The 25,739-nt window shown below is 35.9% G+C and overlaps 1 protein-coding gene across 1 annotated transcript in view; it reads left to right on the forward strand.

Moving 5' to 3' along the window:
- The window catches only part of BRIP1 (BRCA1 interacting DNA helicase 1), a 172,320-nt gene that overhangs the window by 90,614 nt on the left and 55,967 nt on the right, over positions 1-25,739 (forward strand). Inside the window, 1 exon segment of the mRNA XM_019636606.1 lies at positions 1,928-2,089. Coding sequence (XP_019492151.1) covers positions 1,928-2,089 — 162 coding nt within the window.

Here is a 25,739-nt window from a genome sequence, read left to right on the forward strand (position 1 = left end):
AAATGGTGAATTTATTGAAAGAGGATAGGACAGTGTACTCCCAGGACTCGATTTCAGTGACAGAGGCAAATAGCAGACCCAGGACTTCATCTTGCTCCTCAAGGTGAACTTTAGCTAATTGTAGTGGATTCTAATATTACTAGCATTACAGTGAAGGAAAATCTCCATCCCATGGTGCCATGACGTTCTGACAAGAGCCAAATAGGAAAAAAAAATCCCTCCTCCCAACAGGAAGGAGTGGTCTGCAAAGACCCATCTAGGAACGCCTGTAACGCCTGTCTTGAATATTTCATGCCCTCATTTCGAAAATAATAAATTCCCAAGCCCCAACCCTAGTTTCATTCTTTTGCATGTGGCTTGCCAGTTTTCCCAGAACCATTTATTGAAGAGGCTTTCTTTTCTTCATTGTATGTTTTTGACTCCTTTGTCAAAAAATATCTGCCCATATATATGTGGGTTTATTTCTGGGTTTTCAAAGATGTTGTACTTGCATACTGAGCTGTAAGAAAAGATGAAATACTACCATTTGCAACAACATGCATGGATCTCGAGATTATCATGCTAAGCGAGATGAGTCAGAGAGAAAAAGTCAAGAACCATATGACTTCACTCATATGTGGGATATAAAACTGAAAGCAACAAAGGAACAAGAAAAGCAAACAAAAACTCATAGACACAACAGTTTAGTGGTTACCAGAGGGTAAGGGGGGAGGGAGATGGTTGAAGAGGAAAAAGGGGGTCAAATAAATGGTGATGGAAGGAGACTGACTATAGGTGGTGAACACACAATGCAGTATATAGATGATGAATTATAGAAATGTACACTTGAGACCTATATAATTTTACTAACATGTCCCCACAATAAATTTAATAAAGATAAAAAAAGTAATTTGTAAACATCATGACACTTTGCCCTTACTTAGTTTAGCATGTTTCTCCTAAGAGCCAGTACATAATCCTACATAACCGTAATACCATGGTCATACCCAAGAAATTTAATATTGATACAGTAGAAACAATATTTCTCCAGTTACTCCCAAAATGTCTTTTAACCTATTTATTTTTCTTATTCTTGATGCAGCATCCAAACAAGTATTATATATTACATTTGATTTTCATGTCTGTTTAGTCTTCTAACAGTTTTTTTGCCCTTTTTTCCTGTCTTTCATGAAATTTTTTAAAGAATTCAAGTCACCAATAGTCTTGAGCAATGTCTTATCATTTGGATTTATCTAATTGTTTCCCCATGATAAGATTCAGGTTAAACAGTTTGGTAAGAACACTATATAGGTGGTGGTGTTCCTTCCCATTGCACTATATCAGGGAACACAATATCGGTTTGTCTTATTACTAGTTGGTCATTTAGGTAAAAGTTGGTTAAACAGGCGTCTATCCATCTTGCAAAATATACTTCAGTCTCATATATCATTTCAAAATATAGGACTATTACATTTTTTCACAATCTGAAGTATTTGTGTTGTCTATAGATTACTAGTAAAGTTTGTTCTTTCTCTTAGTCAAATTAGCTACACTAAGGCTAGAATCTGTATGAACATAGAAGAATTGCACAGAACTAAAATTTGGTGGGTCTGATTTTCTATGACTATAGATCTTTGAATACTAGTGAATTTGTGAAAGAGTTGTTTCTGTCATAGTTGAGTCTTAGACATTTACCTATAGCAGATCTTACCAGTTAAATCCATTCTGCTTTCATCCTAAGAGAATTCAGTGGTCTGCCTAAAACTAAAACTTCTATAAATTATATCTATATATAATTATATAAAGGTAATAGAAAAAACCCCAACATTTTAAAATAAATGTCCTCTAAACTTGTTTCTTCTTTTGACATATATGTAATTCAGGCCTAAATGCTAATTTGCCTGCCTAGTTTAGACATAACTGTAATAGTGACATATTTATATTCCAGGTTTGGGTTGGCACCATTGGGTCTGGCCCCAAGGGTCAGAATCTCTGCGCTACCTTCAAGCACACAGAAACATTTGCGTTTCAGGATGAAGTGGGAGCACTTTTATTATCTGTATGCCAGACTGTGAGCCAAGGAATTTTGTGCTTCTTGCCATCTTACAAGGTAAGGGAATATTTATTTATTTATTTTTTTTAAAGATTTTTATTGGGGAATTGGGGGGATGGGAACAGTGCTGGGGAATTGGGGAAGGGGAACAGACAGGTTGCTGTCCTTTTGTTCTTCAGTCTGGTTGTGGAGGACGTTGCTTCACTGGCCCAAGTTGGCACCATCATTGCGCTCTTCCCGGGTGAGGCAGATCAGTCGCCAGCTTCTGGACAGCCGCTCACTGCGGCTGCTGGCCGCTCACGCTGGCTGTGGCTACACACGGTAGCCCATGGCAACCCACTGCCACAGGGGCTGCAGCCTACGCCGTCGCTGGCGACTCATGGCAGCCCAGCTCCAGGTTGAGCTGTTCAGCATCTTAGCTGTGGAGGGCAGTGTCACCTGCCCTTATATGTGGGATCCGAACCAGGGCCCTCTGGCGTCCCAAGCCAGTTCTTAACCATTGTACCACTCAGCCAGCCCTATTATTTCTTTTGCCTATAAAAAATCATGTGGAATTATCATGATAAGCTTCCTAGGGTCAAAGCAACAGGGGAATTATAGGTTTCTAAACATCATATATGGTTTTAATTATATTTTAAGACACTGCCTAATTATTCTATAACTGTTTTATTTGAAAGTCTAAGACTAACTACACACACACACACACACACACACACACACACACACACACACACACACAACACATACACACACAACACATACAACCAAAGTTTGTTATCCATTCATCCGTTGATGGTCACTTGGGTTATTTACACCTTTTGGCTATTGTGGATAACGCTGCTGCGAACATTGGTATACAGTTATCTGCTTGAGCCGCTGCTTTCAATTCATTTGTATATATACCTAGAAATGAAATTTCTGGGTCATATGGTAATTCTGTATAACTTTTTGAGGAACTGAAATACTGTTTTCCACAGTGACGGTACAATTTTACATTCTCCCTATCAACGCACAAAGGTTTTTATTTTCTCCACATCCTTGCCAATATTTTTTATTTTGTGTTTTGGGTAATAGCCATCCTAATGGATATGAAGTGGTACCTCCTTGTGGTTTTGATTTGCATCCTTCTAATTGCTAGTGATGTTTCATATGCTAATTGGCTATTTGTATATCTTCTTTGGAGAAGTGTCTATTCATGTCCTTCATATTTGAATAGTTTTTTTTGTTATTGTTTAATTATAGGAGTTCTTTATATATTTTCAATGTTAATCCCTTATAATATGTATGCTTTATAAGTATTACCTCCCATCATATGAGCTGCTTTTTCACTCTGTTGATAGTGTCCTTTGATGCACAAAAGTTAAATCTTAATGAAGTTCAATTTTCTATTTTTTTTTTGTTATATGTGCTTTGGTGTCATAAGCAAGAAATCATTGCCATGAAGATTTCCCCCAATGTTTTTTCTAAGGGTTTACTAGTTTAGTGGTTGCATTTAGACATTTAATCCATTTCGAGATAATTTTTATATATGGTGTAAGGTATGGGCCCACTCCATTTTTTTCTGTGTGGATATCCAATTACATTTTAAAATAATGCCTGTTAAAATAGCATTAAAATCATGAAATTTATGTGCATGATATGCATGAGCCAAGCACTAAAAAGTACAAAACATTGCTGAGGGAAATTAAAGCCTATATATAAAATGTACATAAATGTAGAGATGTCGCATTCATGAGTTGGAAGTCTCAGTATTAAGGTGTCTATTCTCTTGAAATTGATCTATATATTCAAGCCAATCTTAGTAAAAATTCCAATAGGTTATATTTTTTTTGGAAATTGCCATGATTCTATAATTCATACAAAAATGTAAATAATATAGATTTCTTTAAAAAAATTAGAAAAATAAGTAAAGACAAAGTTGAAAGTCTTAAATATCTGGTTTCAAGATTTACTATAAAGCTACAGGAATCAAGACAATTAGGTATGGTATAAGGATAGACATGTAGCAGTGGAACAAAATAAGGTCCAGAAAAAGATCCGTGTGTGTGTGTGTGTGTGTGTGTGTGTGTGTGTAAATTAGCTTTTGACAAAGATACCCAGGTAATTTAATAGAGAAGAAATGGAACACTTCTGTAGCCATATGGGATAAAATGAATACTGATACTTCATAACCTTATACAAAAATTAACTTGCAACACAAAACATTGATACCTTATAACCTTACACAAAAAAAAATCACTCAAAATTAATCATGTATTTAAACATAAAAGCTAAAACTTAAAAACTAAAATCACCTCTTCGATAACCTTGTTTCCAAATATAGTTAGTCACATTCTGAGGTACTGGAGGTTAGGGCTTCAACATTGTCTATTTTGGGGGAGAACAGCTCAGCCCATAACAAAACACAAAGGAACTTTTTGTAAATGTAAATGCTTCATATTTTGATATGGTGGGAGTTTCTTGGGTACATGATTTGTGAAAACTCATTGAGCTGTTCACTTAAAATGGATATGTTTTGTTATATCACAATAAAGTTGCTTTTTTAAATAGCAAATTGTTAGCCAAGATAAAACAGAAGAATTATAAATTCTCATTGCAAATCTGATTAAAATTTCATTAAAATGTGTTTATTTGGAAAGGATAATATCAGATCTTCCCACACAGAAATGTGTCTATATTATGCAGTGTTTTTGTATCCTTCAGTAAAATTAGGTGGTTAAACCAACAATAAAACAGTGCCCTTATCACTTTTCCCTAAGTGCATAAACAAATACATTATGTCTTTCATTAGGTCAGCTAGTATTCTAATTAAATAGCTGAAAAAATTAGCTTTTCGATATGAAAATCTGTATGTTCGAATATAGTTTAAATTCAGTGTAAAATGAATGCTTAGAATTGTTTATACAAGTTTAAAAATGAGTTTTTAGGTAATCAATGTTATGTTATAGTTTACATTCCCAACAAGTTACTACTTCACCTTCATGAAGTCTGGAATGTTTAATAATGTAGGTACAAAAGGTAGGCAAGAGTTCAGCTAAAGCAAATAAATTATCATCCAGAAAAAAAATAAGGGAAAGATGTTTAAAGATTTCAAAATGGCAAACAAAATAATGAAATTCTGGTTTTAAGTTATGAATAATATGTCTATATTGATGACAACTTGAAGATCAAAATGCTATTAACATCTAATATTAGATATCATTCCATAATTACGATGTAACAGGCACAATTGATAAAGTATTATTGTGTTATAAACATATAATTCATAATTCTAAGACATATCTAATTATAATAACATTGTAAACAGCTTCCATAGAAAGATCAGCAGTTATGATGATGAATCAACTAAAGTTTATAGGCATTAGCACTTTTCATTGGATACTTTGTCTTTGATAAGACACGGCACCAGGCCTTTCTACATCTTAATGTAGACAGATTGGCAACATAAACACTAATGGTTTTTATCTTAATCTTGTTTAAAAGCTTCTTATATTTCTAAGTAATTTTTACTTTCTGATATTCTGTGATACTCTGTGAGTATCAATTCTGATACTCATTTATTTATTTATTTTTTTGCTAGCACTGCTATTGATTTTTACCATAAATAATGCTTTTTAGTGTATATTCACCCTGTCTTCTAATAATAAAAAAATCTTACAAATGGCAGTTGTAATGTTGCTTCATAGTAAAAGTATATTTTCTAAATAAAAGAAAATTTAAATAAAATTAAGAACATTGGTTTTATTATAATAAACATTGCATACTTAAATGTTACTTTGGGAGTTTTCACATCATGTAATTACACTCTATGGGTTTGTATAGATTCACAATATATGGGTTATTGGTTTTTGTTTTTGTTTTTTTCATATGTAGGTGATTACCATACTAAAGTTCATTTGTCATGAGGCATTAAAATTAAAGACATGGTGGGAAGCTTGGAAAATTTGGCGTGATACTGCGAGCAGTTACATCTTCACAATAAAAAAATGCTTAAAACAATGGCAATGCCTCTAAAAAAATCAATATTCTAGCACAGAGGAAAATAATTTTCTTTTTTAATTCATAATTTTAAACTAGTTTCTCTATCTAATTACTCATTTTGATTCTTGTTATATTTTTTCAAAATTTTGAAGTTTTGAACATTTGGGAAGCCCTCTGATTATTTTTCTCTTCTTAAAAAATTTTTTTTCTTAATCTTAAATTTGTCTTCTTCCTTTCTGTTCTTATAGAGAAACTATGTTTTGAGATATAGTTCACATATCACATAATTCACCCTTTTAAAGTATAGAATTCAGTAGTTTTTAGTATGTTTACAAAGTTGTACAACCATCATCATTGTCTAATTCCAGAACATTTTCTTCACCCCCCCAAAAAAACCCTTAGTAGTAGTCACTTCCCACCCCCTACCTCCCCTTAACTCCTGATAACTACAAATCTACTGGACTTTTCATATAAATGGAATCATACAGTATATGGCCTTTTGTGTGACTTCTTTATGTAGCACAATGTTTTTAAGGTTCATCTGTGTTGTAGGATGAATCAATACATTCTTTTTTATAATAATGTTCATATCTTTGAATTTAAAGTTTGTCTTTTGTAGACAGCATATAGTTGGGTCATTTTTTTTTATCTATTCTTTTAATCTCTGCCTTTTAACTTGAATATTTACATTAATGCAATTATTGACAAGGTAGTTTTTACATCTGCTACTTTGCTATTTGTTTTGTGTATGTCACCTTCTCCCCACTCTATTCCTCTATTGCTACCTTTTTGTGTGTGTGTTAAATAGATTTTTTTTCTAGTGTGCCGTTTTAATTTCCTTGAGTTTCTTTTACTATATATTTTTTAGTTATTAATGGTTGTCCTGGGAATTACAATAAACATCTTAATTTATAACAGTGTAGTTTTGATTGATACTAATTTAATTTCAATAGTATGTAAAAACTTTGATCCTATATAGTTGTATTATGTTCCACTTTCCTTGTGCTGTTATCATAATAAAAAGTATATATTTATACAATTGTATGTTTATCAATACAGATTTATAATTATTGCTTTATGCAGTTGTCTTTTACTTTATTTTATTTATTTATTTTTTTAAGATTTCATTGGTTGGGGAATTGTGTTTTTCCAGGACCCATCAGCTCCAAGTCAAGCTGTTGTCCTTCAATCTTAGTTGTGGAGGGCACAGCTCAGCTCCAAGTCCATTCGCAGCTTTCAATCTATTGTGGGGGGAGGGGTATGGCACAGCCCACCATCCCACGTGGGAGTCGAACCGGCAAGCTTGTTGTTAAGAGCTCGCACTCTCACCAGCTGAGCCATCCGACCACCCTGCTGAGCTGCGGCCACTCAGCAGCTCAGCTCGGGTGCAGCTCACTGGGCCATGTGGGAATTGAACTGGCGGCCCTGTTGCCCAGAGCCACCCAGCCAGCCCCTCTTTATGCAGTTGTCTTTTAAATCAGATAAGATACAAAAAGAGTTACAAATATAAAATAAATTTATACTGTTTTTTATATTTACCTGTTCTATGTTGTTACCTTTACCAGTGCTTTAATTCTTTAATTCTTCATGTGGATTTGAGCTACTACCAAGTGCCCTTAAAAATTCATTCTTAAATAGAGTCTAAGCCTTGCAATTCTCTCAGTTGTAATCTGTCATTATCCTGGAGCCCTGTTGAGGTGATGGTAAGGTATGGGGAAAGGGGAAGCATCCTCTAGTTCTTTGATTACTGTCTTAGTCTTTTAGTGCATTTGTGTCCCTGGGCTGTGACATTCACATGTGTTTCTTAGCTCTTTATTCATCTCCTTGATGAGACAGAAAGAATAGAGGAGTCTGGAATTCAGGTAATTTTCCTTTCCCCTGATTTCCCCAGAAGGCTCTGGCAAAGTCTTCTTCCTTTGGGACACTGGTCTTTGTTATGGGGACTGCCTTAAGTGTATTTCAAAGTGGTTACATTTCCCTCCCTCCTGTTGGGAACAGGAGGGTTTTTTTTGTGTGTTTTATTTGTGTGTGTGTGTGTGTGTGTGTGTGTGTGTGTGTGTGTGTTTAACTCTTTACTGTTAGAACCTGGTGAGATCACTGCCTTTAGGAGTTTCTTACTTTTCTACTAGTAGACACTGACTGTGCCTCCAGCAATTCGTCAAAAAGTGTTCCGACCAATTTATGGTTCTAAGGGCTACTGTTCCCAGTAAGCAGATCTGCACTGTGATTCTCTGTGTTCACCTGTCTCTCCAGGTTTCAGGGTGGCAGGCAGTTCACCTCAATTGTCTGACATGTCCAAGGAAAGTCTTTGATTTTTCAGTTTGTTCAGATTTTTTTCTTGATGTAAGATGGGTGTGATGACTTCCAAGTTCTTTACATATCAGAGCTGAAAGTAGAAGACCTAATTTTATCTTTAAATGTGTATTTTCAACTGAGTTTCAGAATGTAGATATAATTTAAAAGATCAAACCAACACATTATTAAATCTTTCATCCATATCACTGTCAACTGTTATACACAGTACAGTGACTGGAGTTATTAAATGTATCATATCATCTAGTTTTCATTTTGGAGGAGCTTGACGTTGGACATGAAGAAGGCATCAGATCTTACATTAGAATTTCTTTTAGGGGGAAATTTGGAACCAAGATTGAAATATAAATAGAAGGGGTTTATTAATTTTTTTATTGTTGCATAACAAATTACCATAGATTTAGCACCTTAAAGCAACATACATTTATTATCTCAGCCTTTCATTGGGTCAGGAGTCTGTTCATGCCTTAGCTGGGTTTTCTCCTCAGGATCTCACAGGGCTGGTAGGTTTCAGCAGGGATTGCAGTCTCATTAGAGGCCTGATTGGAGAAAGATTAGCTTCCAAGTGCCCTTAAAGTTTGTTGGCAGAATTTATCTCCTTGTGATTGTAGGACTGAGGTACCCAGTTTCTTACAGACTTTTGGCTGGAGATGGTTCTTAGCTCCCAGAGGCTGCCCTCATGTTGTTAAAGCTGTTTTCTTGACCACATGGCAGCTTACTTTTTCAAAGCCGACAGAGTGACTCTTTAAAACTGAGGGTAGTCTGTCTTTTAAGGGCTTTCACCTAATTAAGCCAGGTCCACCCAGGATAATCTCCCCCTTGATTAACTCAGAATCGGTTGGACCTTAATCACATCTGCAGAATCCCTTCACCTTTGCCAAGTAATATATAATCTAATCATGGAAGGGAAATCTTAATTACCTTTATCCCAGCTATACTCAAGGGAGGGCATTATACACGTGTGCAACAGAGGGCAGGAATCTTTTTTTTTTTTTTAAGATTTTTATTGGGGAATGGGAACAGTTCTGGGGAATTGGGGGAAGGGGAACAGACAAGTTGCTGTCCTTTTGTTCTTCAGTCTAGTTGTGGAGGACGTTGCTTCACCAGCCCAAGCTGCACCATCATTGCGCTCCTCCTGGGTGAGGCAGATCAGCCACCTGCTTCTGGACAGCCGCTCACGCTGGCTGCTGGCTACACACGGTAGCCCATGTCAACCCACTGCCACAGGGGCTGCAGCCTACGCCGTTGCCGACGACCCACAGCAGCCCAGCTCCAGGTTGAGCTGCTGTTCAGCATCCTAGCTGTAGAGGGCAGCGTCACTGGCCCTCATATGTGGGATCCGAACTGGGGTACTCTGGCGTGTCAAGCCAGCTCTCATCCACTGCGCCACTTGGCCGGCCCAAGGGCAGGAATCTTGGGGCCCATCTTAGACATCTTCCTACACAGGATTAAATTTGTCAGGATTAAAAAAGGGTTAAGATGAACCATTGGGATTAAGATTTACTACTTTGGCATAAGCAGAGAAGATTAATTAAAGTGAAATGACATTCATGAAATGTAGTCAGGTAGAAAAGGCATCATGACTACCACGTAGTAAGTTCTCCATAGATGCTTGTTGAATGAACACATAAATGATTGGATATTAACTCTTCTTGTTCTTACTGTATCTAAAAGCAGAGGTATTTTAGAACTACAAACTAACATCCCTGTGATTTGTGCCATAGTTCAATACATTCTAATTCTGCATATTAATATTTATTTTGAGAAGGAACTTTTAATATCCTTAATTGGATTTCTTTAAAATACCAAAATTATTTGTATTGAGAACCTTGGCTATATTATATTTCAGTTTTTTTCTGGGAAATCTAGTAGCTTCACATTTATTTTTATTTACTCAACCCATTGAGGAAATAGTTACTAAATGTGTACTCTGTGCAAAGGACTGTGCTAATCTCTGTTGATTAAAAAATAACAAGTTATCTCTTCAAGATTTCAGGTTGGTTGTGGTATAAAATATGTATGCAAATCTCTATGGCAGTTGATAAGTTCTTTAATCATTAGGGAGATGAAGAAAACTTACACGTAGTTAAGAGTAGGAAGAGGCTACATTTGACTGAATGAAGCAGGGAAGCTTCTTAGAGGAGACAGTATTTCAGTGGGTGTTAATGAAAACGGTGGGTAGATTTCTAACGGTAGCTATGGGAGTGAGGAGTATGCGTTCTAGACTTTGCATTAGCAAAGTTGTAGAAAATATTTTTAGAGCCATGGAGTTTAGGTTAGCTCATGTGAAAGAATTTAATGGAAAGACTGGACAGAGGTTGCAGATTCTCATAAAAGGAACATAGAACTCTAAAGTATTCATACCACACATTTCAATGGTAAATAGTTTTCTCTGTGTGTCTAGATCATTAGAATGGGTGATTTACTCCAAACTTGACTCTTTCACTGAGAAAAATGAAAAAAATTTCCTTTTGTTATAAATTGTAATTCTTGTGTAAGGATAAAAGTGAGAAAGTTGTCATTCTAGAATTTTTTCCCCACATGTTTCTTTCAGACCCTTCTAAAGTTACTAAAAATTACAGTCATTTTGTGAAGAATACCATTCTTCCACTAAGATAAATTTGACTTTGACTCTCTATTGTCATTTAACTAGTAGCACCACTGCTTTAAAACTGTGACAGATCATTTTTATGGGTAGGAGTTTCTAAACAGTTTTTATGGATAGAAAAGTTTCCATTAAATCATTTTGTAAAGAGACTCTCTGGTGCCAAAGTAGCAACTTGGATCTTTTTATTTGTGCATTGTAGACTCTGATTTTCTTTTACATCTTTATGAGTAAAATGCATAAACCATTTTCCCTGAGGGAGCATATCGCATTTACCACTGAATGTCAGATAAGGAATAGAATGCAAATGTTTCTGTTTATTCTCTATGATTTTTATAAGTATTGTTTAATATTAAATTTATATGTTGAGAAATTTGAGTGCCACTTAGTTTGATATGCTTTTCATTTTTAAGCAATATTGCATTTAATTTAAAGGAGAAACCAAACTGTTCCATTTAAAACGTTTTTGTTTTTTTTCTTATTTAGACACTTGAAGTTTCTATAGTTTAAGGATTTGCCTTATTTTAAGTAATCAACTGAGCCCTTTTAAGGAACTTTTTTTTCTACAGCGTTGTGTAGAAGGAATCTTCATGGTGTTGAGGCTTTTGGAATTGTGTTAGGGAGGTTGTACATCTGAGAGGTTAGGTGTAGTTCTTAAGAACTAATACTCTTCTTTGTTAAACTATATTCATTTATGTGTTCATTCCTTCATTAATTTATTCATTTGACAAACATTTATTGGGCACACACTACATCCTCAGTAGACAATTCAAATGACCTGGCCAAGGTCATATGTTTAATTAGTGAAAACACTTGCCTTAGAACTCTTGATTTTTCTAGTCCAGCGGTTCTCAACCTGTGGGTCGCCACCCCTTAGGGGGTCGAATGACCCTTTCACAGGGGTCGCCGGGTACTCGTATGTGGGCGTATCTGCATGTGGGCCTGGAGACGGATAGAGGAGCAGTGTCTCGGTTCCTAAGACCATCAAAAATATGTGTTTTCCAATGGTCTTAGACGACCCCTGTGAAAGGTTGAGAACCGCTGTCTAGTCCAATGTTGTTTTCCTATAGCATTCTAGAGCTTGATATGTGAAACATAGTTCACCTGATAAATATTAATTTGATCTATTATTTTTATTTAGAACAATACGCTCATGTGTACATGTACATATATACAGGTATATCAGTATTTATATTTGCTTTTCATATTTGGCTTTGTGAACTAAACTGTTATCCTTAGGAAGGTAGATAGATATAAGAGCTACTCTGAAGGGGTATGCTTAAAAGCTACTTTGAGTGATCAAATATTCTGAAAAATAGTTATTAGAAAGTAGCTATTTAAATAACCAATTTTTTGCTTTGTTTTGTTTTTGTGTGTATGTATGCATGTATACAGTCATTCATACCTTTTATCTGTAACTAACATACATAAATTTGTGCCACATGTGGCTCCAAAAAATCTTTATAGAAATAGCTCGATTATAATTTTTTAAGTGAAAATTTTAGGGAGAATAAGAGCAGGGAAGTTAATCGAGTGAAGGATGGCCAGTTTGAAAAGGCAAAGATCAAGTAATAAATTAGAGACTGGCGTCATTCTCACTGCCTGTGCATCCCCCATTCCCTATCCTTGGTTCTAAACTACATTTTTCATGGATGAAAGATATGGAAAGCACTTTGGGGGAAATGGCAGACAAGTTGGTTACCTTTAACTTTTGATTAATTTACTATACATTCCATACGAAAGCACTTTATTTGAACTTGATATGGGCTAGACAAGCTTGAGGCTCCAGGCATTCATCTTGGTTACAATCTTTAATGTCCATCTATAGTTAAGCTTCGAAATAGCGACCTTGATGAAATGGTATCCTCCAAATACACTTATCAGATAGGCTATCCCAGAGGTAATAGGAAAGAGAAGCTGATAGACCAAATTAAGATGCTTGAATCACATAGTTTATTAAATAAATTTAAAACATACACTAAGAAAAGGGAAAGCATTGAGAGTAAACACATTTAGAACAGGGTTCAAATGGGTGGAAAGACCACGTTACCCAAATCCTGAGATCCGGTTTTCTTTCTTTAACACCTCAGCTTTCCTTGAAGATAGTGTATTTACAGAGACTGGAATTGAGGTTTGAGCAAAGTGGCCCAATATACGGAAAGTGCTCAAGGCTAATAACATGCACTTTTTTAGAGAAACATAGGGGCAAGTGCATTTGGCCACAGCTGTAGCCCACCAGCTAGCCTGCTGAGCAACTGTGGATTTTATTAGCTTTTCTTGGGCAGAGTATACATGGGCCACGATGGGTGGCTGAATTCATATTTCATGAATATTGAGTGTTTTATATGCCTCAGATATATTTAATACATCTTGAATATTTGGTGGTTCGTGTATATATAGTGTATCTTGAGTATTTAGTGTGTACTTGATCCACTCATTCCTTTTCATCTATGTTTATAAATACATGCATTACTTAATTTATCTGTTTAACATGTCTTACAAGTTTCCAACTTCTGTCTATGGTGTAAACATCTTACAAGTTTTACCCATATATTTGGTTTCTTGTCTATTATACTAGAATTGAATATTGTCGAATATACAGATATGCAAACTACAGATGTGAATTCTCTCAATCTCTTGCACTTGAATTTAAAGTTACCAGCTACTCAAGAATTACCACATTTTAAAACTCTTCCAAAAGATACAGCAATTTCTATAGGACATGGTGAATGAACGGTTAGAGCTCAGACCAATGCATTGGTATTTGCCTTGATACAAAGTACTATTTCTGAGTTTTTAGAAAAAGAATGTGCCTCACTTGCCTGGCTTAGATAATAATAGCTTGAAGATGGTATAACTAGGAAGTCATGGTAACATGACAGATTGCAAAGGGAAAAATAACATCAAGGAAAAGATTCTACAGATAACAACAGCTCAATGTTGGAAAGTCTGTAGGTCATGTAGTCTTTTTTAAAAAAATAGACTTTATTTCTTAGAGCAGTTTTAGGTTCACAGTAAAACTGAGTGGATAGTACCAAGAGCTCCCATGTACCCCCTGTCCTCACATATGCATTCCTCTGACATTATCAACATCCCTGGTACATTTATTATACTAGATGAACTTATATCACCTGAAGTACATAGTTTACATTAGGGTCACTCTTGGTGGTGTACATTCTGTGAGGTTTTGTGTTTTTATTAAGATTTTATTGGGGAATTGGGGGAGGGGAACGGACAAGTTGCTGTTCTTTTATTCTTCAGTCTAGTTGTGGAGGACGTCGCTTAACTGGCCCATGTTGGTATTGTGATCATTGTGCTCTTCCCGAGTGAGACAGATCCGTCGCCGGCCATTGGACGGCAGCTCTTGCCAGCTGCTGGCCACTCACGGTAGCTTATGGCAGCCCACTGCAGCCTACGCCCCGGCGACTCACAGCAGCCCAGCTCCTGGTCGAGCTGTTGTTCACTATCTTAGCTGTAGAGGGCGCAAGTGTCACTGGCCCATGTGGGATCTAAACCGGTGCCCCTGCTGCTCAAGCTTGTGCTCCCAAGCCAACTCTTAACCAACTGAGCCATTTGGCTGGCCCCCATTCTGTGAGTTTTTATAAATGTATACTGACATGTATCCACCATTATAGTATCATACAAAGTAGTTTCACTGCCCTAAAAAATCCTCTGTGCTCCACCTATTCATTCCTCCCTCTTCCCAAACCTTAGCAACCACGGGTCTTTTTACTGTCTGTAGTTTTGCTTTTTCCAGAATGTCATTTACAGCTGGAATCATACCGTATGTAGCCTTTTCAGATTAGCTTCTTTTACTTACTGATATGCATTTAAGGTTCCTCCATGTCTTTTCATGGCTTGATAGCTCATTTCTTTTTAGTGCTGAATACTATTCCATTGTCTGGATGTACCACCATTTATTCATTTACCTACTGAAGGGCATCTTAGTTGCTTCCATGTTTTGGCAATTATGAATAAATCTGCTATAAACATTCATATGCAGTTTTTTGTGTTGACATAAATTTTCAACCCATATGGGTAAATACCAAGAAGAGTAATTGCTGGATCATATGGTAGGAGTATGTTTAATTTTGTAAGAAATGGCCAAACTGTCTTTCAAAGTGTCTGTACCACTTTGTAGCCACATTCTTGTCAGCATTTGGTGTTGTCAGTGTTTTGGATTTTGGCCATTCTAATAGGTGTGTAGTGGTATCTCATTGCTGTTTTGGTTTGCAATTCCCTGATGCCATAAGATGGGGAGCATCTTTTCATATGCTTATTGTCTATCTGTGTATCTTTAGTGAGGTAGTTGTTCAAGTCTTTGGCCCATTTTTCAATCAGCTTGTTTGTTTTCTTATTGTTGAACTTTAGGAGTTCTTTGTATATTTTGGGTAATAGTCGTTTATCGGATGTATTTTGTATATACTTCTCTCAGTCTGTGGCTTCTTATTCCTTTATTGAATGTTTACTATTTCTACTGCCAGTACTTTGGTTTGGTCCTCATCTTGAAACTAAATTATTGTTAATGGTCTTTATCTCTCCAATCTTCCTCATCAATGTTTTCTCCACATTGATCATATTGTTCTCCTGCTTAATCCTCAGTATACCAGGAAAAATAGTCATAACTATGTGTCATTCTTTTTTTTATATATTTTAAAGTCTGTAGGAATAATTTATAGAAGTAAGAATAAAGAAATAAACAAAAAGCCCCAACATTATTAGAAACTTTGACAAGATTTTAGACATAACAAAATCTCTTTGTGTCAAGTAAATTTTTCTGTGCAAATATCATAAAAGATCAAACAGTAATGTCACATGTATTTTTAGCAACGAGTGGGAAAGATATGGTTAATGTTGTATCAAAATATTGTATGATGAAGAATAATTAACTGGATGAGAATACCATGGTTCCTTCTTGTCCTTAAATATATATTGATCATATCAGTTCTTAAATTTGAGAACTTTTATCTAGAATATTGTTATCTGAAGACCCATAGTCTGAGATTTCACTTACACCATCTATTTCACCATTATCACAAGAGTTGGACTGCTGCTTTTCCTCTTTTCATTTGTCTTCTTATGCATTTAATAATGATGAAACATCTCCCTTTGTTAATTTCTTTCTCTTTGCAGTTATGGACAGAAAATGGAAAATTTTCAGTTCTCAACACTGTTCAATGAAAGCAGAAATCAGACTGCAATATGGTGTCCTCAGTTTTCTTTTGTACTTTCTGGAAAGATGATGCAATACTTTGAGCACCATAATAAGAAAAAAAAAATAGCAGTGTTTTATCGCATCATTCTAGGTGATTTCATCATTCTTCTGTTTTCTTATTTTAGTTTTTTTAACATTATTAGGAATAATCAATGAGTAATAATGGATAATGATGAAATGATTTGTAAAATATTGAAATAGCTGAATGTTTTAAGATGTAGGAAAAATAATGTCAGTAAGATCCCATAATTCATCTTAGAATTATAAGAGAGTTCAGATAAACCATATGGTAATTGCAAGATGCAATGGGTTTTATCGTGTTTTTTTAAAGTAAAATTTCATTTTTTTTGGAAGTCCTCTAAGAAAAAAAAGTGATGAAATATCAATCTTTGTAAATAGTTAGAAATGTTCAAAAGTGAAAAATTAGTCCATCAGACCTTAATAGTGTACCAAAGATTTAAAACCTTTAGTAATTCCTTATTTTCTGAAAGATAAAGCTGAAAATCTTTTGCATTACCTAGAATCATTGGTTATTTTTCAGCCTTACTTTTAGCACACTCCCATCCTATAACATACCTTTTTGTCAGTTACCTTGTATTATTATGAGTGCCTTGAGCTGCTAAGCGTTTTCATACCTATATATGTGCAGTAGGCAGAATTCTAAGATGGCTCTCCAATGTTCCTGGCCCCTGGTGTACACACTCCTTCCCCCATTTATTCAATCAAACACTAATCTAGGTACTGCTGTGAAGGGATTTTGCATATGAAATCAGTTGACCCTAAAATAGGGAGAGATTATCTAGTTAGCCCTCATCTAATCACATGAGCCCTTTAAAAGCAGAGAGTTTTCTACAATTGGTTGCAGAAGAGGAAGTCAGAAAGACATAATCTAGCTGTCCTGGAAGAAAGCAGACATCCATGTTCTGAACTGACTAGTGGGAAGGGTGGGGCATGTGGCAAGGAATTATAGGTGGGCTGTAGGGGCTGAGAGCAGTTTCAGCCAACAGCTAGCAGGAAAATGGGAGCAGTAGTCCCACAGCTAGTAGGAAATGAATTCTGCCAAGAACCAGTGACCTTGGAAGAGAACCTCAAGTTCCAGATGAGAACTGCAGGCCTGAAGATACCATAATTTCAGCCCAGTGAGACCCTGAACAGAGAATCCAGTTGTGCTGTGCCTGGACTTGTGACTTAGAGAAACCGTGAGAGAATCAATGGGTGTTGTTTTTATGCTACAACATGGATGAACCTGGAGGACATTATGCTGAGTGAAATTTGCCAATCATAGAAATACAAATAAATTATGATTCCATTTATATGTGATACCTAGAGTTGTCAAATTTATAGCGACAGAAAGTTAGAAGGATAGTTGCCAGAGGCTGGGGGAAGAGAGTCATGAGGAGCTGTATAATGGTATAGTTCTAGTTTTGCATGATGAATAGAGTTTTGGAGATAGGTTGTGCAATAATGTACAACTTAAAAATACATTTAAAGTGCACTATACACTTAAAATACACTGTACACTTAAAATACACTGTACACTTAAAAATGGTTAAGATGGTAAATTTTATTCTTTGTATATTTTACCACAATTTAAAAAGAATTATTTTTTAAAGTGGGTATTGTTTTAAGTCACTAAGTTTGTGGGTAATTTATTATACAGAAAGTGTTCATAGTGTTATATCTACTTAAATCCATTCTCTGAGTTTTTTATTATCTAGATATTTTAGCTGTATATCCAGCTCAAGGTTTTACCCTATTCAGTCATCCTTGATGCTCAGGCCGTTAGCTACTCTTTCCTCTGCCTCGCTACATACATCTATAACAGCACTTTCCACATTGTATTTTAAGCATTTTTCTTTTAGGTCTTCTTCAGTAGATTGTGAAGCAGTATTTTTTCCAAACTATTTCACCTTCAAGTTTTATAGCAACAGGTTTACAGCAGATTCATGTTGGCAATACCTGAAAGTAGTAAGTTTTAGGAAACACTGTAGTAGTTGCTTCTTATTCATTTTCTTCTCACAGCCTAGATTCTACTTAGATTCTAATAGTGCAGGTCCATTGACCTTATTATAATTTACTTTAATTATTAGCCTTTTAACAGAGGGATAGGAAATGAGGTTATTTTGTTTGTTTGCTTGCTTGCTTGCAATTTCAGGTAAGGAATGAATCAAATGAATTTGTGTGAATAAATTTATTTGTTCAGATTTCAGCCAACATTTAGTAAGCCAATACTTCTTGACTCTAAAGGAGTGAAACTAGTCAAATATATCCATTTTAACCAAATGTTTACTTCAGACATTGATGAACTATGTTGATCAATCAAAAGAAATTCAAAATTCGTGTTTTAAAGAGCTAAGAATTTGTTCCATACATGAATAGCTATTGGGTTCTTGTTTTCTGTTCAAGAGATTTCAACAAAGTAGATTATTATGAGGAACTGTATGAGTTATTTCTGAAATTCCATTTTATTTGAAATTTTTTACATTGTAAGTATCATTGTATATTTCTATCAGAATGTATCAATAAATGACTCCATAAATAAACATATCAGTATTAGTAGTGCAGCTCTAACATTTTGAGAGTCCTCATTCTTTTAAAAAAATTATGTGAGGGAATTTTCCTTGTCATTTTTATTTATTTAGCAAACAACTGCAAGGGATCTTACTTTCACTTCAGGACAGTATCCCTCCGTATTTTCCCCCCTGATACATTACTGACTGCATCTGTATTCGTTGAAAATTTGATCCTGAAATATAACCGAGCCTCTTGAAGTGAAGGTGCTGAGTCAGGTATCACCAAATAGCTAAATTATAGGAAGTTGTTTTAATAGAAATTCATATTTTTGGTTTTCTCATTTTATGTTTGAATACAGCAAGAATTAAGGATATACCCACTTTTATTGTAATTTAAAAAGTTATGAAAAACACTACTACTTTATTTTCCATTTTTATGACTATTCATAAGGAGCTGTATTTTATTCCTAACATGTACCACCTATCCATATATATAACTGAATAAAGAAAGTAAACATGTCTTAATGAAATGAATAGTGAAAAATCATCTTCAAATGGAAAAATATGACAGGTTTTACCTATAAATAAATTATGTGAAAAAGATTACAAAAGATGGTAGTCTGTTTAGGCAGGCCTATTAAAAGCATTAAGACTTGAGTACTGGCTATTAAAGTGAGTAAATGGCAATATTATAAAGTTAAACACATGCCAAAAACCATTTTCCAGAGGACTAGGATTGTAACAATACCATTAATGAGGGCAAAGAGGTTTTAATGCAATTTGCACTTTCTAAAGTTTCAAAAAGAGTCTTGGAGTTAGTGCATTATTAATGTAGTGAACATCTGGAACTGTGTAAAAGCTATAGACGTTGAGCAAATGCAGGATTTCCCCACTAGGTTGCATTCTAGCTTATTGCCTCCCTAGTGAGATAGAGGTTTTAAGAAGTTTGAAAAAGTACAGTGACAATATCCAGATAAGGCATAAACATTCCAAAGTGTCTTTTAATTTGTGAGATCTGGATCTGACTTAAAAAAAAAATCTCTGAGTTTACCAAATCCAAGTTTACCAACATCAATTAGTAGATTAAATCATCTCTGTCACTATATGTGGGCTAGCCTTCTCTGTATGTGAATAGTATTTGCTCTTTATGAGCTAAGTAAACTATTTTATAACAGAGATACCTCACATTTTTCACATATGTAAGTCTTAAAACCCGAGAGATGGCTCTGTGTCAATGTACTTTCATCTAAGTTATTGATTTTTAGGTGTCTACATGAGATACTTAAGAGAATTTAAAAATCAATTGAGTTGTGTGTTTGTTATTTGTATGATTTCTCTGGCAAGAGAGAAGAAATTAAGATGTAAAAATATGCAGTTTGAGTGTCATCTGCAGTGAGAATGGAAAAGCTGTAGACCTAACTGTTTTGTTATCTAAAACTGAAAATTCACTGTAGACCATTTTCATCAAAATAATCAGTATTTTTTGCTACAGAGCTACACTCCAGATTTACGTATAGCGTCTGTATAATCCTTAACGGAAAACTTTTAAGGTACTTTTTTAAAGCCTCCACTGAAGAGAGTAAAATAAACACATTGTGTTTCATGGAAATGTCTCATAATTACCAAATTCCCTCCTCTTCACAGTGTTCCTTGTACCTCCTTACCCGAACTAAAATCTGGATGCAGTAGTCCCCCCCTTACCTGTGGTTTCGCTTTCTGTGGTTTCAGTTATCCATAGTCAACTGCAGCCTGAAAATATTAAATGGAAAATTCTAGAAATAAACAATTCTTAAGTTTTAAATCATGTGCTGTTCTGAGTAGCATGATGAATTCTCTCACTGTTCAACTCCATCCCCCACAGGATGTGAGTCATCCCTTTATCCAGTATATACCCACCCCGTTAGTCACTTAGTAGCTGTATTGGCAGAAGGTCAGTAATAGTCTAACGCTATGTCACAATGCCAACGTCATTCACCTTACTTTATCTCGTCACATAGGCATTGTATCATCTCACATCATCAAGAAACTTGAGTACAGTACAATAAGATATTTTGTGAGAGAGAGATCACATTCACATAACTTTTACCATAGTATATTGTTATAATTGTTCTATTTTATTATTAGTTATTGTTGTTAATCTTTTACTGTGCCTCATTTACAAATTAAACTTTATCATAGGTATGTATGAGGTGTGATAAAAAAATATGGTAAATGCTTAAATTAAAAAATATATATATTATAGTAAAAGACACATTGCCATTAATGCCCCTCAAAATACTCCCTTGCTTTGAACACACTTATCCCACCATTCTTGCCACTTTCTGAAGCAGTTCTGGAATTCCTCTTTAATGAGTGTCTTTAGTTGCACTGTCGTGGCTGCCTCCATGTCCTGAAACATTTTGACTTTGGGGAAGAGCCAGAAGTCGCACGCCAGATCCAGTGAATAAGGTGGATGAGGACACACCGTAATGTTTTTATTTGACAGAAGGTGCTGTACGAGAAGCGATGGTGTGACATAAAGCAGTGTCATGATGGAGGATGATTTACGGCACACTTTAAAACACACCTTCTCTCAACTGTAGTTCACACCCGACTGACTGCACCAAACAAGTTGAAACTTGACACACACTGTTACTAAGGTTCAACATGCCGCTTCCTGTATTGAAGATCCCTGCCTTTCTGTTGGATGGCATTTGGCAGCAGCATTCACCATAAAGGCTTTGTGTCACACATCACTTCTGGTACAGCAGTTTCTGTCAAATAAAAACATTACAGTGTGTCCTCATCCACCTTGTTCACCAGATCTGGCACTGTGCGACTTCTGGCCCTTCCCCCAAGTCAAATGAACATGAAAGGAAAACGATTTGAATCTATTCAGGACATCAAGGCAGCCACGACAGTGCAACTAAAGACACTCATGAAAAGACGTCTTTCAGAACTGCTTCAGAAAGTGGCAAGAATGATGGGATAAGTGTGTTTGAAGAGTAGGGGATTAATGGCAATGTGTCTTTTACTGTAATAATTTTTTTATTTAAAAATTTACCGTATTTTTTTATGACACCTCGTATATAGGGCTCTGTTCTATCTGCAGTTTCAGGCATCCACTGGGTTCTTGGAACGTATTCCCTGTGGATAACGGGGGGGACTACTGTATACCCAGAGGATTTGTCTTTTCTTGTCAGCCCTTTCATGTTGTGACTGTTTTTTCTCTATAGTACCTCAGTTTGATATCCTATTTACTCTTCATTGCTCTTTCTAAATCTTTACCTCTATTTTTTTCTGAAGGAAGGGAAAGGAAGAAGGAAGAGAAAAGGAGGAAGGGAAAAGAAGAAGTAAGGAAGGGACGGAAAGAATGAAGGAGAGAGAGAAAGAAAAACTCACCAACAAAAACTCTAGTCTCTGAGCTCATGTCTTAATCATATCTTTTTCCCTCCACCTTTATGGACATCTTACAAATCTTGAATACTCCTCTATTTTTTTTTTTAATTAAGGACTTTGGCATCTGATTTTACAGGTTTTTTTCCCTTTTCTAACTTTCTCTTATTTTAGTCCTCCCTTTTTCGTTCATTTATTAAATCATTCAACAAATATTTGTTAAGTACTTTGTATGTGTCAGGTGCTGCTCTAGACACTGGACAATCAGCAGTGAGCAAAACAAACAAAAATCATTGTCTTTATGGAGGTTATATTCCAGGGGTAAGAAACAGGGGGGGAAAAACCCCAGAAAGATACTAATATGTTAGATGGTGTCATGGACTGAATGTCTGTGTCCGCCCAAAATTCATATGTGGAAGCCATAGCCCCCCAGTGTGGCTTTTTTTGGAGATGGGGTCTCTAAGGAAGTAATTAAGGTTAAAAGCGGTCATAAGGCTGGGGCCCTGATCTGACAGTATTAGTGTCCATGTAAGAAAAGATACCAGAAGTCTTGCTCTCTCCTGTCCAATGTGAGCACAAAGGAAAAGTGGTGTGAGGACTCAGCGAGAAGGGGCCCTCTGCAAGCCTGGAAGAGAGCCTCACTGGGAACTGAGTCAGCTAGCACCTTGATCTTAAACCTCCCAGCGTCCAAAACTGTGAGAAATTTCTTGTTAAGCCATTTAATGATATTTTTTTCCAGATTTATTAAGATATTATTAGATATTATTGACATATAACATGTAAGTTGAAGGTGTACAACGTGATGATTTGATACATGTATATATTGCAAAATGATTATGCAGTATTTTTTTTATGGTACCCTAAGAGGACTAGTACAGATAATAGTAAGTGCTATATAGAAAAATAAGGCGAGGAAGGGGGAAGTGAGAATCCTGGGGGAGTGGGGAGAAGTGGTTTGGAATTTTAATTGCATGGTTCTGAGACTTGTCAGAGAAGGTGACGTTGAGTAAAGGCCTAAAGGGAGCAGAGGTTGCAAACTATTCTGATTTGGGAGAAGAATGTCCAGACAGGGAACTTTGAGGTAGGAGAGTGCCTGGTTTGTTTGAGCAACAAGGTTACTGCGGTTGAAGCAGAGTAGGGGTGAAGTTGCATATGAGGGGTAGTTGGATATGAGGTTAGAGAAGTAGCTGATGTAAAATCACACCACAGTATGGATTTGGATTTTATTCTAAATGTAGTAGGAAGCCATTTGAGGCTTTAAACTTAATTTTGAAAAGATTATGCTGGCTGCTATATGGAAAATGGACTGTAGCGAGTAGGGTGACTGGAGGAGTCTACTGTAATAACTCCTGTGAGAAATGGCGGTGCCTTGGACCGCTGTGGTAGCAGTATTTGAAAGTAGTGCTGGCAGGATTTGCTGGATTGGATGTGCAATATGATAGAGGGAATAAGTTTTTCTTGCTGGGCTTTTTTCTTTATACTCTAGTGCTAGTCAGTCTCATCTATGTGCGTTCTTATGGTAACATCTATTGTCGTGGTTTCCCAGTTTATAATTCAGTTCTGACCTCTCCTCCAAGTCCCCCACTCTAAAGAAGAAACCTCAACTTCGTGTATGTCTCCTCTGCTCTCAGTAATCTACTGCAACACAATTTCACTTCTGACTCCAGATGTGTGGGTTTTTACACATCAAGCATTACTGCGACCTCCAGCTAGGCATCCTACAATTTAACTCAATTCTGACGCTATCCACCTAGAGATAGCATTGGATCCCACAGGTTAAGAGCTCAGTCCAACAAGACTGCCTCCATGTCCGACGCCAGTCTCTGATTCAGGTTGTTACCTGTGCTTCTGACTGACTGGCTATAAGTTGGAGTTTCTACAATCCCCACCTCAGATTCAGTTAATTTGCTAGAGTGGTTCAACTCAGAAACATTGACTTACATTTATTAATTTATTATGAAGGATACGAGTGGACAGCCAGATTAAGAGGTATATGGGGTGGAATCTGTAAGGATCCCAAGCACAAGAGCTTCTGTCCCCGTGGAATTGGGGTGTACCACCTTCTGACATGTGGAGGAAGCTCTCTGAACTCTGTCTGTCCTTTTGGGTTTTGATGGAGGCTTCTTTACATAGGCATGGTTGATTAAATCATTAGCCATTGGCAGTTGATTCAGCTTTTAGCCCTTCCCCACCACTGGAGCTCAGGGGTGGGGCTGAGAGTTCTAACTTTCTGGTCACATGGTTGATTCCCCTGGCAACCAGCCACCATCCTTAGGTTACTTGGAGCTGTCCAAAAATCACCTAATTAACATACACTCAGGTGTGGTTGAAAGGGGCTTGTTATAAATAAATCGTTTCACCTTTATGGCTCTGGAACTATTTCAGGATCTGGGAATAAAAGATGCCCCTATAGCTCTTATTATTGCTCAGGAAATTCCAAGGGTTTTAGAGCTCTGTGCCAGGAACAGAGATGAAGACCAAGTATGTATTTCCTATCAATCACAACCTCACACTACTCACCCATGTACTCAACTACCGGATAAATGTATCACTGTGAGTACATATCTCAAAGGCAACAAATTTGTAAACTTTCCTCCCAATCTTAGTGTTTTTCTAGTGTTGCCTTTATGAGTGAATGGTACCACAATCTATATTTGGACTAATCAGATAACCAGGGAGCATCTATGAACCTTTTTCTCCCTTTCCTGTCATATGTAATCTAACATCACCCCTTGATCATTTTAAATTTTAAATATTTTTATAATCTGCTCACTTTTCTTTCTCTACAGCATAATTTTCAAAAAAAGTAAAATCATGACTCCCATGTAAATATAAAGAGAACACCTGTCAAAGAGTTTATTCAATTTATTGATTAATAGGGGAATGAGTATGATGTTCAGGCTGATTCAGAGCGCATTTAAGGAGCTATGTACTCACAGGCAATTTAATAAAGGAACAGAATATAAGATTGCTGGCCTGAATACAGAGCTGGTTAATGTACTACAGGCCAATAAACTGTAACCTTTGGGGTTATCTTTTCTCCTGAACAGAAATTATTTGCATTTCTACTGGACAAAAATGTATAAGTTCAAATGTAATTTCCCTAAGTCTGGATCTTAGTCAGTAGTAAACAGTGAGTTCAAATGCGTTTCCCTATATAATCCTCTGATGAGCCTTTGCCTTCATATGAAATTGAAAGGTTGACTGCTTTTTTCCCCCTTCCTCTCAAGTTTTGCATAATTTTTTTAACACTTTCTAATTCAAACAACATCCATCTCTGGGTTACTGTATTAGTAGCCTAAATGTACCCGCTCTAACCACTCCTCTAACTCATTCATATTAATATCAGAGTAATGTTGTTAGTCTTTATGTTTTTTAATTGTGAAATATAATGCGTGTAAGTGTATGAAATTAATACATACATTTTAAATAGTAAAATAGATGTCTAAGTATCCAACACTCAACTTAAGAAATAGAACATTATTCATATATTAGAAGTCACATGTGCCCCTTCACAATCATAACCTCCCATCTTAGTTTTGCTTGTTTTAAAAAAATAGTGTGTGTATGTGTGTGTGTGTGTGTATGCTTAAGTAATGTATTGTTTTTTAACTTTGTGTAAATGAAATCATTTGTATCTTATCTATCGATAATTTGCTATTTTAACTCAACATCTGTAGATTTATGTTCAACCTTGTTCTTGCA

The sequence above is a fragment of the Hipposideros armiger genome, unplaced genomic scaffold (genome assembly GCF_001890085.2).
Source record: "Hipposideros armiger isolate ML-2016 unplaced genomic scaffold, ASM189008v1 scaffold_29, whole genome shotgun sequence".
Taxonomy (NCBI): domain Eukaryota; kingdom Metazoa; phylum Chordata; class Mammalia; order Chiroptera; family Hipposideridae; genus Hipposideros; species Hipposideros armiger.